Source organism: Lipotes vexillifer, unplaced genomic scaffold, assembly GCF_000442215.2.
Source record: "Lipotes vexillifer unplaced genomic scaffold, Lipotes_vexillifer_v1.1 scaffold1179, whole genome shotgun sequence".
NCBI lineage: Eukaryota > Metazoa > Chordata > Mammalia > Artiodactyla > Lipotidae > Lipotes > Lipotes vexillifer.
In genome coordinates this window covers 1,248,445-1,267,765 of record NW_006783890.1, presented here as the reverse complement: position 1 = coordinate 1,267,765, position 19,321 = coordinate 1,248,445, and the positions used below count along the sequence as shown (strand labels likewise).

At 32.9% G+C, this 19,321-nt stretch overlaps 1 protein-coding gene across 1 annotated transcript in view; it reads left to right on the top strand.

Moving 5' to 3' along the window:
• Nucleotides 1-19,321, top strand: part of SPAG16 (sperm associated antigen 16) — a 906,862-nt gene that overhangs the window by 654,246 nt on the left and 233,295 nt on the right. Inside the window, exon 15 of the mRNA XM_007456417.1 lies at nucleotides 5,482-5,608. Coding sequence (XP_007456479.1) covers nucleotides 5,482-5,608 — 127 coding nt within the window. The remainder of the gene's footprint in view (nucleotides 1-5,481; nucleotides 5,609-19,321) is intronic.

Below are 19,321 nucleotides of genomic sequence, written 5' to 3'. Positions count from 1 at the left end.
AACATAATGCTATTTATATTAGCACCCCTAAAAATGAAATATTTAAGTATATCTAACAAAATATGTATAACATCTATCTGAGGAAAACTATAAAACATTGGTGAATGAAACAAAATAACTGAGTGAAGGAAAAGATGCTCCATGTTAATGGAATCGAAGACTCAATATTGTCAAGATATCAGTTCTTCCCAACTTGATTTGTAGATTCAGTGCAATCCCAGTAAAAATCAAGGAAAGGTATTCTGTGGATACAGACAAACTGATTGTAAAGTTTAGATAGAGAGGCAAAATGATCAGTGATTGCCAGGGGTTGGGCAGGGGTGGTATGGTGGGATAGGTGAATACAGAGGATATTTAGGGCAGGGAAAATACTCTGGATGATGCCATAGTGGTGGGTATATGTCATTATACAATTGTCTAAACTCATGGAATGTGGAACACCAGGAGTGAATTATAATACAGACTTTGTGTGATTAAGATGTGTTAATGTAGGTTCATCAAATGTAACAGATTTGCCACTCTGGAGGGGACGTTGTAAATGGGGGAGGCTATGTGTGTGTAGAGGCTGAGGGTATATGGAAAATCTCTGTATCTTGCCTTTAATTTAGCTGTGAACCAAAACTATCCTAAAAAAATAAAGTCCTAAAAATTATACAGGGCAACTTTTTATAAACATATCTCCCTGTGCAGTCGCTGTACCATATGTATTGTATATTTTTAATCAGTGTAACGACAGTATAGTATAAACTTTTCCATGTTTTACATTGTTTCTGTAATTGTTCTTTTTATGGCTTTGTAATAATTCATCTATGGTATTTATTCATCTGTAATTATTTATTGAGCATTTATTGGGTTCTATTCAAGGTCATGGGAATGTACTGCTAAGCCAAAGTACCTGCACTTACAGTGTTTACAGCATTCTCATGTGTGCATAGTTGATATATAATCATTCCTTTAATTTTCTATTATGTTGTATAACTCTGAGAAGAGAACAATTATATATATTGTTTTATTCAGCCTTGAAGAGCCTTTGCAGAAGAAGTAATGTCACAACCCTAAAAATATTTTGCTTATTTAGATGTTCTGTAAATTCACTTTCCAAAAAAAGATGGGAAAATAAATGTGTGTGTATATATATATATATATATATATATATATATATATATATATATATGAACATAGTGTGTTGAACCAAGAAAATACTTAGCTGATTTAGCTGATTCATCAGGATGAGGTACAAAGTATAATCAAATTGGACCTTTTTTTATAATAAATTAAGATTCTATATATTTCTTCTTGATATACAATATAAAGATATAAGGAATCTCATATAGAATATTGCTCTATGACATTTCTTACACTACCTGAAAAATAGCCTCTTAACCCCAAACTTATGGTAATGCCCAAACTTGTAAAATCTGTTTTTGAAAATTATATAAAGCTGTAAGTTATGTTTATATTAAGGAATACTATAGGCTTATGAAAATAGTCTTTTATTCATTCATTTAAATTATAAGTGACATCATTAGCATCCTGGTTTTCTCTTTTTCTTTCTTTGTTTTATAAAATATAAATATGCTTGGAACCACTGTGCAGAGAGGTAGCTCAGTCTGCTTGTCTTCCTGCCACTGTTGGTATCAAGTTTGCATAAAAGGTGCCTCTGGCAGTGCTCTGGATCCACAACAGCACAAGATTTATTTCTTCCATATTAGATTATTACAAATTTCACTTGTTTCCATTTTTTATTTATAAATAGTGCTACTTTAATATTTTGATCATAACTTTTTAAAAACCTTACAGCAAATTTCAGAAGTAGCCTTAAAAGTTTCAAAAGTATGAACCTTTGTGATCCTTGATATGTACTGCTAAATATTTTTCCAGTATATTTCCAGCAGCCTAGATGAAGCTAGTTTGGTTTTATGTTGTTCTACTCTAACTTATTAACTGCATGTCCATATGGATTTTCTCACTAGGATCTTTAAGTTGGAAACGGGAAGGCTTAAAAGGGGCAGTCAGGAGTCGTGACTGTTCACTTTCATCTCAACTGTATCCTTTGTCCATTTTCCTAAGTTCCACTTGCTTTGTTTTACTATTTGAGTCTGTGATAACCAAAAAAAAAAAAAAAATTCTGAGCTTCAGCTCATTTACCATATTTTGGGAAAAAATCCATTACAGTTGCATGTAGTCAACATTGATTACTCTCTACTCCCCTTATATTCATTTTTTATTCATATATTATTCTATGATTTATTCAAGATCAAATGCCAAACATGTCACAGGAACTAAGCCGGGTGCTGGCGATTCAGTGTCACAAAAACAACCATCTGTCTGAATCCGAACTTCTCCGAGAACTTTTCAGTGCAACCATCTTTATCGCCTTTCCTCCTCAGCCAGTACTGGTACCAATGACATAACCAGAATTACATTTTAGATAGTTTTCCAAAACTCTTGAGTTTTTACTTTCTTTAAAATTGTCACAATTCCACCTTTCTCCAAAACACATTTTCTTTGAAATCTTTCTTTCTTGGTTAGGTTAAGTGCCTAACTATAATTAGTCTTTGTTTTCTTACCTGACATAAATTCTAGATAAAATATTTGCTTTTTCCCCAGGTTGTCAGCTAATTCCTTTTCCACACCCTCCATCGTCAGATCCCTCAAAATTCACACTGTGTGGTTTAGATTAGTAATATTTTAATATTCTTCTTCCCTATGGAAGGAGAATGGCAAATGGTTCCAGTTCACCTGAGACTGGAGGAGGAGGGTTACAAGATCTTGATATTCCAAGTTTTTGCTTTTGGATTCTCTGCATCTTTTATCTCTTTTATCTAACTGATTCAGAACCATCAGGGTTAGAATCAATATTACCTTAAGACCACTGTGGAAGTACTTGGACTAAAGTAAAACTTCTAGATAAACTCCCATGAGGCATTCATCATCTACTTGTTTAACAAATATATTTTTAAAATTTTTTTATTATTTTATTTTATTTATGTTTTTATTTTTTGCTGCGTCGGGTCTTAGTTGCGGCACACGGGATCTTTGTTGAGGCATGAAAGATCTTTCATTGTGGCACGCGGGCTTCTCTCTAGTTGTGGTGTGCGCGTATTTTCTCTTCTTTAGTTGTGGCGCTCAGGCTTCAGAGCACACGGGCTCTGTAGTTTGCAGCACGTGGGCTGTCTAGTTGAGGCGCTCGAGCTCAGTAGTTGTGGTGCACAGGGCGTGTGGGATCTCAGTTCCCTGATCAGGGATCAAACCTGCGTCCCCTGCATTACAAGGTGGATTCTTTACCACTGGACCACCAGGGAAGTCCCAACAAATTTTTTTTTTAGTTCTACTATGCTCCAGGTACTATAATAGGCACTGCATTTGCCTCTCTGGTTAACTGGAAGTATAGCTACCGAGTTATCAAATCTGAACACAAACATTTCTACCACTTTATAAGTTATTATATTTGTTTTACCATAATTATTGTCATGAATTTTAAGTTCCTTGGGAAATGGAAAAGTTTGGCTATATGATGTTAGTTATTCAAAATTGTTTAAAATACTATCTACTATTTATTAATAAATCATTTAGCACAGCACTTGGTTATTAGAAGCATTTAATAAGTATTGACTATTATTATTTTAGCATTATCAAACTGTATTAATTGATTATTTGACAGTGGTAAAAATTAAATATAAAAATATTAAACCCACTTAAGTACTAATTTTCACCCAGAAAATGATGGACTATTTTTTTATTTTTAGTATATTTCCTAAAAATTTAATATTCAATGGTATAAAGCACACTTTAAGATTGTCTTTGTTTCATAGAATCTAGGCAAGAAAAGGACATGAAGTCTATAACCTGACTTCAGTGAGAAGTGCCTTCAAATTAAATTCTGACTAAAATTTATTCTGTTCTCACAGTTGAAAAAAGATTCCATTCTGCAACCTCTGAAAGACGTTTTAAAACCCTTATAGCTGGAAAGAGTCCTTTATAATTTCTAACATTAATATTCCCTATAATCCTGAGAACTATTCTTTTCTAAAAATTAAATTCACTGATTCTTCACAATTCTCACAATACACGTTTACATATTTGAAAACATTCCAAGTTCTCCATGTTCTTTTTAAACTGTAAAAGAGATTAAATATCCCATTTATTAGCTTGAGGAAAAGGTTATTGTATTGCTTTGCCAGTAACAGCAGTTACAGAATTTTAAAACTAGTGACATTTGTTGTACTACTGGAGTATTTAGGGAAAAAAAACAAAAAATCCACTCGGACTGTAATACACTATGCAGGTTTTTTTCTTTTTTTTTTTTACAGAAAGGATAGAAATCAAGGAGTAAATGAGAAAAAATGTATGCGAGCTAGTTCAAAATGATAATAGGGAAAATTGTATAATAATCAAGTTATTATCTTTAACATTTTAGAATATTTAGGAGGAAAATAATGAGAGGTTGATTTTTGACTAGACATTAAAAAAATTAAACTGGATCTGAAAGGGAAACTGTATATCGAATTGGAAACAGTATAATGACTTATAAACATTGTACATAAACCTGATGTGGCCAGCACTCATATTTATTTGGTCAGTGGACACAGAAATTAAATGACAGAATTATGGAAACCCTCTTATTCATCACTATATCCCAGTCTCTGACATGAGGTAACTGCTGAATAGATATCTCCTGAGAGGCCTGCAAGAGGAATATAGACAGACGTTGAACTCCAAACTGATGCACCTGGGCTGGTACTTCTATACTGGGAAAATATCCGCCCCTGTTTCCATAACACTTGAATCCATCCACCTTTCCTTTTGTTTTCCATTCCCTTATCCAGTTACCTTCTTCCTTTTTCCACTACATGTTAAAAAAATAGCCCCAAATATCTCTAATAATTTTGTCTAACAGAACACAATAGGCACTGCTTCCTTGTCATCAATTTTACCTGGCCCCAGTGATTCTACCATGATAAAACTCTTCTTTCCTGTCCATTTGTTTTTCTACCTCTGTTTTTATTTTTACTCTGAGTTATAAATTATCAATACTAACTAATTACAAGCATATAAAGTGAAGTGTGCTTTTAGTACAATATTTTACATATATAGTTTTTATATGTAGATCACATATCACATATGTGATATGTATATATTTAGACAAATTGCATGGGTGTGTATAGTTCTGTTTTATTACATCTTATATAATTAAAATCATCAAAATGATTTCCTGAAAAATCATCTTCTAAAATTTAGTATAGGATTTTATATATTTAAATTGTCATTTTATAATACTTTTATGTCAAAGACAAAGGTATAATGAATACTTTTTAGTTTAGAGGAATGCATTCTTGTGTATTTAATAAAATTGTAACAGAAATCTTTCTTTTTTTGTTTTTTTTGATCTGAGTTTCTATATATATTTGTATATAAGTAATATGTATATATATATGTATGTATATACATTTCTCTTCTTTTTTTTTTAATACTTTAAAGGGTCACATGATCGCATCCTGTGATGCCTGTGGAGTTACAAAGCTATGGGATTTTCGGAAGCTCTTACCAATTGTGTCCATTGATGTAGGTCCAAGTCCTGGCAATGAGGTGAACTTTGATTCATCAGGTAGGATCTTTTTTGTTTAACAGTCTTGACCAAGCTAACAGCTTTAGTATTTGTTCTGAAACTATTTTCTATTGCCACTTTATGTTTTTTGCATTTCCTTCTATTTAAAAATCTGTTCTTGATATTATACTAGAATATACTACATTATGCTGTATTTATCATATGATATATATCACATCACATAGTGAAAGCATTACATTTATCACATATGTAAAGGAAGAAATAATAGAGGAGATGTGTGTGCTAATTTAGATTACTCAAGTTCCTAGCAGCATCATGAAAAATTTGGAGTCTACATCCCTTAGAATCACCATCCAACGTAAGTAAATTGAGTTTTTTGAAGGCAAAATAGCTAAAAGTAGGGAAGAACAAAAGTTTGGCAAAAATAAAATTGAAACTAATGGAATACTTTATAATAATTTAGTAATACCCCATATTCTCTAGATTTTACAATTAATTTTAAATATATATTCATCTTGTTGCAAATTGTGTCCAATAATAATTATATTAATTGGTAATAATTGTAGTAGTATTATCTGTGTTTAGCATTTTTTCTGTAATAATATAACCGTTAACGGTGACATAAATTATTTTATCCTTGCTGATGATGAAGAGTGTATCAACTGATGTTAACAATCACACAATGATTCCACTTGATCATTTAAAAGGTTAAAATTACAATTACATCTCTATCTTTAATGATAGCCTATGCTAAATAACGTATATCTGTTATTGATATAACTTACCTTTGCTGTTGTAATACACGTTTTAAACTTTTTTAAGTTTTGAGAGGTTTAAAAATCTTTGATATTTATTTGCAGTAGCTCAAATTTTAGTCAAAGAAATAAAGATAGAATATATATAAAGGAAATAATGATGTTCTATTTAAAAATAGTCCAAAAAGTATGAATATACTGGAAGTAATTCTGAAGCCATAAGGTAATTGTGTGTTTCATGGAACTGGTTTCATGATATTTACATCACATATCTAAAATTCAGAATACAGTAAGCTTGTCTTCTTAAAAAACTTGAAGCTGTGTTCCCATTGCAGCTTGGTATATGAACCACATATATGACTTCCTTAAAAATATGTTAGTAAAGTTCTTGACATTAAGACTTTTATGCTCTGCTAGAATTCAAACAGAAAGCACTGTACAGAATAAAAGATCCCAACTATGAGAATTTAATTTTATAATGTAAAGACCCATTAGTATTTCAATTTATACTTTTTGATATATAGAATATGCATTGACATCATAATTCTAAAGGAACTTTAACTTGGTTTTTACAAACATTTTCACATCCATAAATCCCTTTTTACTATCTTGAGGTAGCATCCAAGTACTCATGGCCTTGAGTTTTGAATTCTGAAATTTCAAAACTTTTGGCTGTACTTTCTAATAATAGAAGTTAAAGAGTGTTTTGAAATGCTGTACAACTAATACTAAGTACATATTTTACTGTCATAATTGTTAAATATGTTGCCACTGCCTTTTACTGTCCTTGTCATCCAGTCCCAAATTTCTTTTCTATGCATTGTCAGGCAAACTTATTTTAAATATATGTCAGTTCCTATCATACTTTCAAACAAGTCAATATCATCTTAAAACCCCTAGTACAACAAATCTTTTTTTTTTTTTTTTTTCTCCATGACTGCTATATACTTGATGGTACACTAATATTAAGAAAACTGTCAGAATCAAGGATGGAACAATGAGAAACATAAAAGATAAAGAGTATAAACCAGGGACCCTGTTAATGAAAACACTTCATCAGTTTGAAGGAATATAATTTCAACCTGACCTTCCCATCCCTTTGACCATTTCTTCAAGGAACATACTATAATTAATTTTAATTCTACGTGTTTGAGAAATCAGTGTCTTTTTCTCATTGAATACTGAGAAATTTGTGCTTCTGTTGAGGAGAAGTCTTCAGTGACTCGTCATTTTAAAAGTTTGAAATATATCAGCAGTTGAAGGAACTAGGTAGAGCAAATGAGGTCTATTAAGGGTCTGAACAGAGAGGTGAAATCACAAAGTTAAATACCAGAAATTATGTACATCTCAAGAGAGTAGAGAAAAATGAAGTCAAGAGCAAAACAAAATCGAAATAGGGACAGGGACACATAGATCTCTTCTCATCTGCATTTCTTCAGGAAAAGATGATTTAAAAGAAAAGTATAAAAAGATATCATGAAAATATTTGAACTATGAGGATAAGATCAAATCTAACTGAATAAGTTCAAAATACTCTTCATTTGACATACTTTTATTTATTCCCAGTGGCAAGCCAATACAAGCTTTCCTCCTTGGGCCTGAGGAAAAGTCGTTGATAATACACATGCAGTATCATCACAATATCATATAATATATGTGGAAGTACTGACAGTATTCGGTCTGAGAAATTTAATATAAGAAATTTAATATAAACTACTCATATACATAGTTTTTAGATATTCTAAATAATCAACATAGAAATAAAAATTTTCTCATCATATTTCATATCTCTGGATCAGTTTAATTGAAGGGCATCTTGAAATTATGAGGTGTGCTGCTTAAAAAGAGCTGTTTCCATATACAATGGCTTATCTTTATAAATAAGGGATTCCTTCATTGCAAATCCAACATGGTATACAAATAAATTTGAGTAATCATTAAAGGCTGAAACTGTGGTCCATAACATTTGATTTCAAATTTTTATGTATATTAAAGGTTCCTCATTATATATTAACCTTATAAATAAATATTTTTATTTTAAATTTATAAAAGTAAATTATGTGCTAGTGAAATGGTACTTTATCTGTTTTAAAATTGAGACTTCTCATAGTGTATCATTTTTGAAATGTATCTTTGATAATATTTGAAAACCAGTGGTATAAAAAAGGAATATAGACTATAATTCAGACCCTTAGCTCTTCCCCACCTTTTAGACTATAAACAAATTATTTAATCTTCCTGAGCTAAGTTTCCTCAGAAATAATGGAGGAGATAACTGTCTTACTATATTCTAATATGTTTCAAAGGGTTAATTATATTCTGTAATGAGGAAATCCTAATACAGTCTTGTTTTCATGTAATATTCAAAATAATTTAAATAGTTAACTAGCAAGTAAAGCTACATATAATGTTATATATGCATATATAATTAAAATCAAAAGATTTAAAGATATGTGAATCACCATCTTGAGGTTAGCTTTTCTGTTTCTGTAAGAAATCAGCTTGTTACACATTTAAAAGAGGAGTTGCATGCAGCATAGTATTATTTACATAATGTTTTATTTGCAAATACATTGCTTGCAACAAACACAGATTACCTGTGTTTATAGATATATACATATATCAGTATATATTTGTAAAGGGATAAGTGTTCCTTTCTCATTAAACAGAGAACCTTCTGATAATATAATGCTACACATTTTTACGAATATTCACTATCTAAAAATGTCCCACTTGGCATACTCGAATGCCATATGTTTTACCATTCAAAAATTTATTACTATTTCAGAAAATGTTAAATGGAACTGTGTAGTGAAAGTAATAAAAATGAACTGTGAGAATTTATACATACACTTTTCCACATCTCTCATTTTGTTGTGTTTATGAAGTTTAGCAATATTTTTCACTCCTTTGTAAAAGGTAATTCTGGTACACTTGTAAAAAAGTCACATCCCTAGAAAATGCAGGAGCTGAAGTTTGAGCCAGTAGAAAACTTATCAGTCTCAGATGATTGAAATGAGCAAGGTTTGCCACCATTTGGCGGTAATCCTAAATATTTCCCACAAGAACCATAATAGAAATACTAAAATAGAAGAAAAAATAATGACCCCATTATAAAATATGAAAATTACCAGACCCCTCTAAAATTGCTCAAAAATAAGCCTCAAATCTTTTGTTCAAATTTGATTTATTAGCTTCTGTTAGTAAAGGCTGCAGTTCACTGTTTTGTATTTAAAAGGCAGATTGTGGTTAACTCCTTCTGTTGGAAGCAGTGTAATATAATGGAGGAAGCACTCACTTAGAAACCCTGGTTTTGAATTTTGTCTCCACTGCTAACTAGCTGAATGATCTTGGTGAACTTTCCGAACATTTCTGAGCCTCAGTTTCCTTGTATGTGAAATGTTAAAAACCTATCACGACTTCCACTTCCAGCCAAGATGGAGTAACAGGGACCAGACTTACCCTCCCACCTGAAACACATGAAAAAACAGACACAATTTATGAAACGATGGTTTTCAGAAATTGAACATTGGGCAATGGAAGACAGTACTGAAGGGAAGGGGGGCGTAAATAAGATGAGCTCTATGGCTGCCCATAATACTGTCTGGAGAAAATTTCTAGGTCACATCTCAGGGATGGACAGAAACCTTGGGGAAACCCCACAGCCTCCCAGAGTTGAGGAGATGGAGTGGGCAGTCCAGGAGGCCAAGGCAGCTAGAGTTTGCAGGCAGAGTACAGGACAGGGGACGGCAACACAGAGAGAGAGAGCTCTGGAGATTTACAGAAGATCCTCTCCAGTCTTTAGCTGAGTGCAGATCAGTCCACGACAGCCTAAAGCCACAGAAAAATCTGTCTGAAGAGTTAAAAAGAAAAATCCCCAAAGATCAGGGGAGCCTAGGAATAGTTAGTACTCCCACCAACCAGGTTGGTAAAACCTTGCAATTCAAAAGGATAGTAGATAGAACAGGGATTGGCCAACTACTGCCCATGGCCTGTATTTATATTTAATTTTAATGGTAACAACAACCACACCCATTAATTTACATATTACCTAAGGCTGCTTTCACATTACAACAGCAGAGTTGAGTATTCACAAGGGAAATGGCAAGGCCTGTGAAGCCCTAAAACATTTACTGTCTGGCTCTTTACAGAAAAATTTGCCAAGGGAAAGGGCTCAGAAGGTCATTACCTCAGTAGTGAGGCAACATCAGTCCACACCTCTAGATCTAGTCCCTTCACTGTCTTTGAACCATCTGAGTTGGCCCATGTAAAAACCTGTTTATTCTTTACTACAACTTAATGAGATTGTTACTGTTGTCTCCTTTTTACAGATGAGGAAACTAGGACATGAAGTTAACAAAAAGCCTAATGACACCTGGCTGATCAAATGTGGCCGTCAGAATTCAAAGCTGGGCAGTCTAATTCCAGAGACTAGAATTTAGACTTTATATTATTCTGCTTCTCATTGTAATAATAGTATTCAGTTTCATATTGATATGTGACATCTGTTAGGAGTTATAATTCATTTGCTATGAATATTGAAATAATCTAATTAATGACCACTTGACAATGTTTGACTCAAACAAACACTATTTGTCAATTAGTTGTCTCAGGAAGAAAAACAGGAAAAGAAGATCTCCCTAGTATTATCTGCCAGGTTTTTGATGTGTCTTATAACAAGGGGGAACCCTAAATATGTTCCTAATGGGAGCTGGAACTCCAGCCCCACACCTCAAGGTAAATTCCTATCAGACTAATCTGGGTGGAATAGGTGAGTACCTGCAGGCACTTTTGCTATTTATTTAAGTCTTGGCCTGATTACAAACTGAAATAAGAAAGGAAGAAAGCAAGCTAACTTCTATTATCTCTAAGGCATAAGGCAGAGCTGAGGTAAGTTGCTCCTCCTAAGAGCAAGCCCATTCTACTACATCAATTTCCTAGGAAAGAGAGTTACAAGGAGAGGGGATAAAATACAAGAGAGAAAAGACCAGATGACTCTGCTCAATTATTTATAATCCCGTTATTTCATCCCCTGTTTGTATGCAAATCCATTTTGTTTTTGAGTAGAATATGGTCCCCTCTGCTGCTGGAGAAAGGAACTGGAGGAACGGAAGGAAATCAAATTTTGTATCTCCCTTGGAGACCCAAGTGTGTCATTGAAACAGGAGGGAAAGGGGTAGGGCACGACCTTTGAAAGAATGACATAGCCTGAGGACATGACATAAACTGATTAGAGCCAAATGGGTCCAAGATGGTGGATCAGTCGACTTCCACTAGACCTTGAGCCTCAGTATACGCTCACTGAACACATCAGCAAGCTAAATGATACACCCACAGGGGCCATGACAGTTCCAAGACTGACCATAAGGATCAAAAAGTGGGTGGTGACCCAGTTCCTAGAAATCCCCACCCCTTCCTGAAATAGCTGGAATACTCCTCCCACTCATTAGACTATGAAATTACCCACCTCTGTAAAAACTGACAACTCCATACCCTGGTGCCTTTTCCACCTTCTGAAATGGCCTACACTTGTGGAGTGCGTTTCTCTCTAAATAAATAAATGCACTTCTTACCTATTACTTTGTCTTTCACTAAATGCTTTCTGCAATGAGACATCAAGAACCTGAGCTTCATTAAGTCCCGAAACCAGGTCTGTGATCTCAGTTGGAAGACTGGGCTTTGGCTGCGTTTGAGTCCTGGCCACATGGGTTCAAGTTCCAATCTGAGTTTTGACTGGGTTCAAGTCCCAGCACGTGGGTTCAAGTCCCAATCTGAGGTGCACGGTTTCATCATTAATACCTGCAATGAAGTATACTATGATCTAGGAACTGGGCTAGGTGCTTTTTCTTTTAATCATCACAGAACTATGAATTTCGTTCATTTCTCCCATTTTAAAGAGTTTTCAGAGCTTTAATTGCATATATATATTAATAAATATACACATTTGTACAGTCTATGAGAGCCTGAATTTAGCTCTAGGAAATTGTAAAGAAAAAACTCTGAAGATTCATAGGAACTGGTTTTACACTTTACCTGTAAAAAAGCTATTCTTTCTCTTTGGTTTTTGTCATGCTATTCCATGTTTTAGAAACATTTTTATTCACCTGACAGCAAGTATGGAAAATAGCATGCTAATGATAGTGGGGACAAAGGTGTATTGACCAAAGATATATTAATTCAGAAATGATATTTGTAACTGTACAAAGTGTTATGACCATAAACCTGTTCTGATTGGTCTATTTTCCATTCTAAATGGTTGGTGGTGATGCCATATTAGTTTTTAAGTATTTAGAGTGTCATCCTAATAATGGATCACAAATTCTGAGAACTGGAATGCATTTGAATTACACAAATTATGAAAGTTTTATATAAATGAAAGTTACTGACTTTTTCAAAATATAGAATTTATACATGTAACTAAGTCTTATTCCTTTCAGATATTATGTTTGAAAGGGTGTGTACTTAATCTAATGACAACATCACTATACAAACTATGAAGCTCTACTTTTGCAATGATTTCATATCTCCAATACTCACAAATGTCTTATATGAGTCTGGATTGAATTCGTAGAAACATCTAGAAATAATTCACATCTTATGTGTCAGAAAAGGACATTTGAGTTAAGCATAAGGCAAGGCTCTAATGAATAAAGATTGTTGTTCATCTGTGATTTGTAACATGAAATTGAGGAGGAAACTTAATCTCTGTTGCCCTCAACTTGATCTTCTCAAAAATGAGAGATTTGGATTAAGTGACTTCATCAATTAGGTTTCCAACCTAAGTTTTACACAACTGAGTATTGCATTTTCCCACTGTTCGTTAGAGCATGGTATCCTGAGATAAAAATAATATTCTAAAATAAAACTTAAATGCTTTTGTATACTATTTAACATTTAAAAATATCAAATTGTAAGTAAAACATTCTACTTTTCCTTGATCCAAAATGGAAATACAGTTTGATATAAAAATCGAGATTATTTAAAAATTGAGCCTCAAATTTAAGTGACAGCTGTATTGCTCAGCAATACAAAACTTTTATTCTTACCAACCTAGCAACAATCAGCTATTGCAGCTACAAACGCCTGGATGAAACAAAGAAACCACACTTGTGTTGTTAGATCCTCAATTTTGTGTAATATTTTTAAAACAAATATAGTTCTACTTGTTGCTTAGTTCTCTGTTGTAGTTGTACTGCATAGAAATATAATTGTAACATTATAGGCATAGATGATCAAAAAGTACTTAGTGTTTTCCTATGTACGTAAAATATCTCCTTGGAAGTTCGTTACAAAGCTTATGTGCCTAATTATATATAAACAATTTAAATCCAGCTCATGTCCAAAAAATTACAAATTCTAAATTACTGTCATCACATTTAATGAAGATTAATTTTGTAGTAGTCATGTAAGAAATAGTTTTCAAATGCATTTATATTAGTTATATGCAAGTAACAATTAATGTGCTAATTTCTTGTCAACACATTTAAGAAATTCAAAAAGATTTTTATCTATGTAACAAGTATGAGAAATTAGTTTCATGACTAGCTATATCTTAATATCATCTAGGCAATAAGATATTCCAATTCATATAATTAACTATGACTGTATGTTTACAGATATAATAAAAATTACACATACATGCTAGCATAGGTCATTGTGAAATATAACCTATTTTCTCATGCATATATTAATCAGGAAAAATGCATTTTATATAAAGAATTAAAGCACAATCAGACCTTTGAATTTTTCTAAGGGGTTCACAGTTATGGTATTAAGGGAAATGTGCTATTTTAATCTAATAGCATATAATAGTTTTTAGATTTTAAAATAATACAGTTGAAATTTGTAGTCTACACACACTTCATGGCCCAAAATCAAGTAGCCCAAGAATTTGTTGTCTTTTTAATAGATTACATTTGCAAAATTGAATAATCATCTTTAATCTGCCAGCTGATACTTCTTAATAGGATAATCCTTTAAGAGAAGTTGCAGTTCAACAGATGTGCAAATCAACCCAGAGCAAATAGCACACTGCTCTAGGAGATGGAGACTGCACTGTTAGCACTTGTGATAATGCTCAGTTATATTTATCTAAAATTTAATTTCAAATGATATTCACAGATGATTTATTCAAATCTAATTGATCTCAGAAGTATCTTTTCTCACTTGTAATATAATAGGAGTGAAAATAAAAATTATTTTAAATCATCTTCGTGCAACATCCCCTACTATGCACTCTACCAGTAAAAGGAAAAAAAATATATTGAAAAGAAGAAATAGTATAGTATTGGTATTATGAAAATCAACACTCTCTAAATGTTTTGTAATAATGTTTGATAAATAGAATAATAGATGTGCATTGGGAATAATATATATGCATTTCAGATCATGCCTTCTAACCAAGAATTATATTATTCTCTCTCTTGTATTTTTGTTTGTCTAATGGTGGAAATTATGTTAATTCAGTTGACAAATATTTAGTGTAAGCCTATTATCTGCCAGGTACTGTTCTAAATTCTGGGATTCAGCTATGAAGAGACCAGTAAGATTCTATTTACAAAGTAAATTGAAGCAATGGCCATGAATGTGCAAGTAATAAACTGGGAGTGTTGAAAGCTATAAGTTAACCTGTTCCACGTATAATATGCTATAGGTGCCATCAGAGTGTGATTTGTAAAGAATATCCTGTAGCTGTATATGGAGCTGGAGAAAAAGGATGGACACTTCTATAATGTTAACTACATTACCCATTTCTCTTCTCATGGACTCAGTTTAATTTTAAGTTTTGATCTTCTGTTATCCTTTCACTATGCCTTTCATAATGTTTGATTTGTTCCTTCGTCCATGTGGCATTAGGAACCACTTATCCTTATCAAAATTGTAATGATGGATGTTTCTGCTGCTTCTGCTTCAGCTTCTCTTTCTCCTTCTTCTACTTGTTTCCTCCTCTCCCTTCCTCCATAGGTCCCTTTGCTTCATTTGTCTTATCTCGCCTTTCTTTTCTTCTTCCTCAAATACAAAGACCTGAGTTAACCATACTTCTCAATACATAATAGACAATTATCATTCGATTTTATTACTTTTCACCTTTCATGTTCCATCCCTACTCTCATTCCCTCCGACACTCCATGGAAGTTTTTAAATATCTTTGATATGTTTCCTTAGTTTACAAGTATCTTTGAAGAATATATAGAATTACTTTATATACATATGTACCTAAGATTTTAAAAAACTTATTTTGTCATAAGTTTCATTGTTTCTTGCTTTTTCATTCTATACTATGTTCTTAAGTTTTATCCATATTAATATATGTCTGTCAGGTTTATAAGTTCAATCTACTGGATAGTATTCCATTTTTATTCATTTTATCATTTTATTTGTCTATTATACTAGTGTAGGGCACCTAAATTCCCTATCAGCCCCTGCTACTTCAAAGTATGCTGTGCTAAATGTCCTCATACATATCTCTGTATTGGGCATCTGTGAGAGTTTCTCTGGGGTATATACCCGGGGGAGGACTTGCTATGCCATAGAATGTATGTTATTTAATTTAATTAAGCATTTTCATATTGTTCTTCAGAATCACTGTAACTAGTTTACAGTACTTCAAGGAATCTCATTTTCAACATTTGGTAGTGCTGTGGACTGAATTGTATCCCCCCAAAATCCATATGTTGAAACCCTAAGTTCCAATGTGACTGTATTTGGAGAAAGGGCTTTTAGGAAGCAATGAAATTTAGATGAGGTCATAAGGGTGGGGCCCTGATCCAATAGAATGAATAGTCATTTAAGAAGAGACATGTGCACACATGAGGAAAGATTATGAAGGCTCACAGCTAGAAAGCCACAGTCTGCAAGCCAGGAAGAGAGCCTTCACCAGAACCTGACCGTGCTGGCACCCTGATCTGGGACTTCTAACCTCCAGAACTGTGAGAAATAAATTTCTGCTTTTGAAGCCACCTGGTCTGTGGTATTTTATTATGGCAGCCCAAGTAGACTAATACAGATAGTATTTAATTTTATAATTCTGCCAGTACAGTGGGCACTATATGCATTGCATTTCCCTACTTACTAGTAATGTTGAACATCTTTTTACATACTTGTCAGTCTTTCGGGCTTCCTCATCGGTGAACTAATTGCCTTTGCCCATTTTTTTAAATTGGATTTCCTTCCTCTTGGGACTTACAGATTTGCAATAATTATCTGAGTATTAACCTACTGTTAGTTTTGAATGTATATTTATTCCCAAAGAGAAAAATATTTACTTATCTCATCTATGGTGTCTTTTACTAAATTGAAATCATTAAATGTCATAGAATCAAAACTATTTTATTTTTTTCTTAGTACTTTTTTTCCTTTGGGGGCATTGCTTGAGAATTTTATCATTATTAGGTCACAAAAGCATTTTTTGCATCTTCCTTTTTTAGCTTTATGTTGTTACCTTTCACATTTTAGGACTTTGATTCAAAGTGCAAGGAGTTGCTATCAGTTAGCGTTTCTTCCAATAACAAACCAACCCAGAATCTTCCTGATTTATTGGAGCATTTGTTTCTTGTTCTCTTATGAGAGAGCTTCAAGTTGGCTCAGGCCTGATGTACTTTGCTGTGCTCCCGCTGAACTCCATGTGTCTTCTCATTCTGAACCCCAGGGCCTGTGTGGGGGACATGTTCCCCTCCTACAGTAAGCATAGTTGGAAAGAAAAAGAAACACAGCAATCATATTTATATCTTCTTTTGAATGTGACAAATACTGTCTGCTTAATATCCCATTGTCCAAAGCATGTTCACAACAAGTTATAAGCAAGTCCAAAGCCACTTAGATGGGGGCATATACTATTATCACAGATTACAGGGACATGTCTTGGATAATGCCTAGGGATTTTTAACCTTATTACAGGAAAGAAATGTAAAGTTGGGAACAATAATTCAATGACTATAGTGGGAAATCCAACTTTATTTTCCTATTTATTGAGACATTTTTCCTGACACCATCAACTATACAGTTAAATTTGTGATGTCACTTCTATCATATATCAACCTCATACAGAGAAACAGTCTTTTCTGAATTCTTTTTTCTAATCTTTTTGTAACATTGTCTTTTTCTGAGTTGGTACAATTCTGTTTTTATTACTGGATGTTCTAGTATTACTTAATATATGAATGTGAAGCCACTCTTTGCTCTTCTTTTCCAAAAGTATCTGTTGGGCTTCTTATCTCCTGGGATTTTTAGAGTTACCCTTTTAAAAATTTTAAATTGTATTATGTCAGAGAACATGGCCTGTATTAAGTTGGTATCCTGTGGCCTCTAATATAGACAATTTGTTCAGTGTTCTTTGTGTAATCAAAAAGAATGCATATGTATATACACCTTATTAGGTCAAACATTTTTCTGGAATTTAGTTTGAGCTTATTTACTGGATATTCAAATAATTTATAACATTTATTTTGACTGCTTGAGCTCTCAGTTTCTAACATGGATATAGTAAAAATCCTTAACCACAAGTATTAATTAATTTATCCTTATCATTCTATCAGTTTTGCTGCATACATCTTGAGGCCATGTTTTAGATACATATATTCATAATCATGATATCTACTTGATATTTTCTCCCTTTTATCAGTCTGTAACATCATCTTCATGGTGATTTTGCCTTAAGTTCTGTTTGATCTTGTATTAAAAATCAGTATGCTGTTTTCTTTGGAGTTGTATTTTCCTGATAATCTTTCTTTCCATACCTTTACTTTTCACATTTTTGTTGGAATTTCATATTTGTTTTTTTTTTTAATTTAATTTTTTGCTTTTTTCTTCAATCTAATATTTCTATCTTTGGAATGATGTATTTGCTTTACTTATAATAATGATTTTTTTTCTACATTAATATGCATGCATAGAAAAATGTCTGTATTAGTCAGGATTCTCCAGAAAAACAGAACCAATAGGATGTGTGTTTGTATGTGTGTGTATACAGCTTGAGTCCAAATGTAGTATGAAGGCAAAATTGCTTTATGCTCAGGGACTTCAGTCTATGTTTCTTAGGACCTTCAACTGATTGGATGAGGCCCACCCACATTATGAAGGGTAATCTGCTTTACTCAAAGTCTACTAACTTAAATACTAATCATACAAAAATACCTTCACAGCAACATTTATACTGGTGTTTGATCAAAACAGCATACCATGGCTACCATGGCCTAGTCAAGTTGACACATAAAATTAACTACAACAATTCTTTTCTGGTACCGTCTGTCTCTTGTCTTTCTTTTGATGATATTAATTCTTTCAGGAAGCACTTATTTTGCCCTATTCTAGATGCTAAGTATAGAGCAGCGTGTATATATATACATAATTCTATTCTCATGGAACTTATATTCTACTTAGGGGAGAAGGATCAGAGGAAGGTAGATGATAAACAACTAATAGAATCAACATTAACAAGTAGTGATAAGTGCTATTTAAAAAATAAACCAGAATGGAGTGTAGTGAGGTGGAATATTACTTTATAGAGAATGTTCAGAGATAATGTCTCTATGAAGCAATAAATGAGAGCAGAGACTTGAAGTAAGTGAGGGAATAGATCAGGTGGTTATCAGAGGGAAGAGTGTTCTTGGCAGAGAGAACAGCAGTACAAAGTCTCTACGCTGGAACTATATTTATGTGTTTGAGGTTAGATGAGGAGAATTATGAGGGGTGATTCAAAATGTTATCCAAAGACCGGATCATGGATGGTGTTGGGAGGCTATGGTCCCAACTCTGGTCTTTTTTTCTTAAGAAGGATTATTGTTATAAATTATGTTAATTTTTAAAATGCATACACATTCAGTGGGGTATGGGTAAATTTAGTCTTGCTGAAAAAGAATAACACATGAAACTTCAAAGAGAGCCAATATGTTTGATCAAGTCAAAGAACAGTCAGTAAATTGGTTTGCTCTTATTTATGGGTGATCAAATCACAGCAAAAATTGTTATCCTTATTTATGTTTAAAGACATGGTAAGACT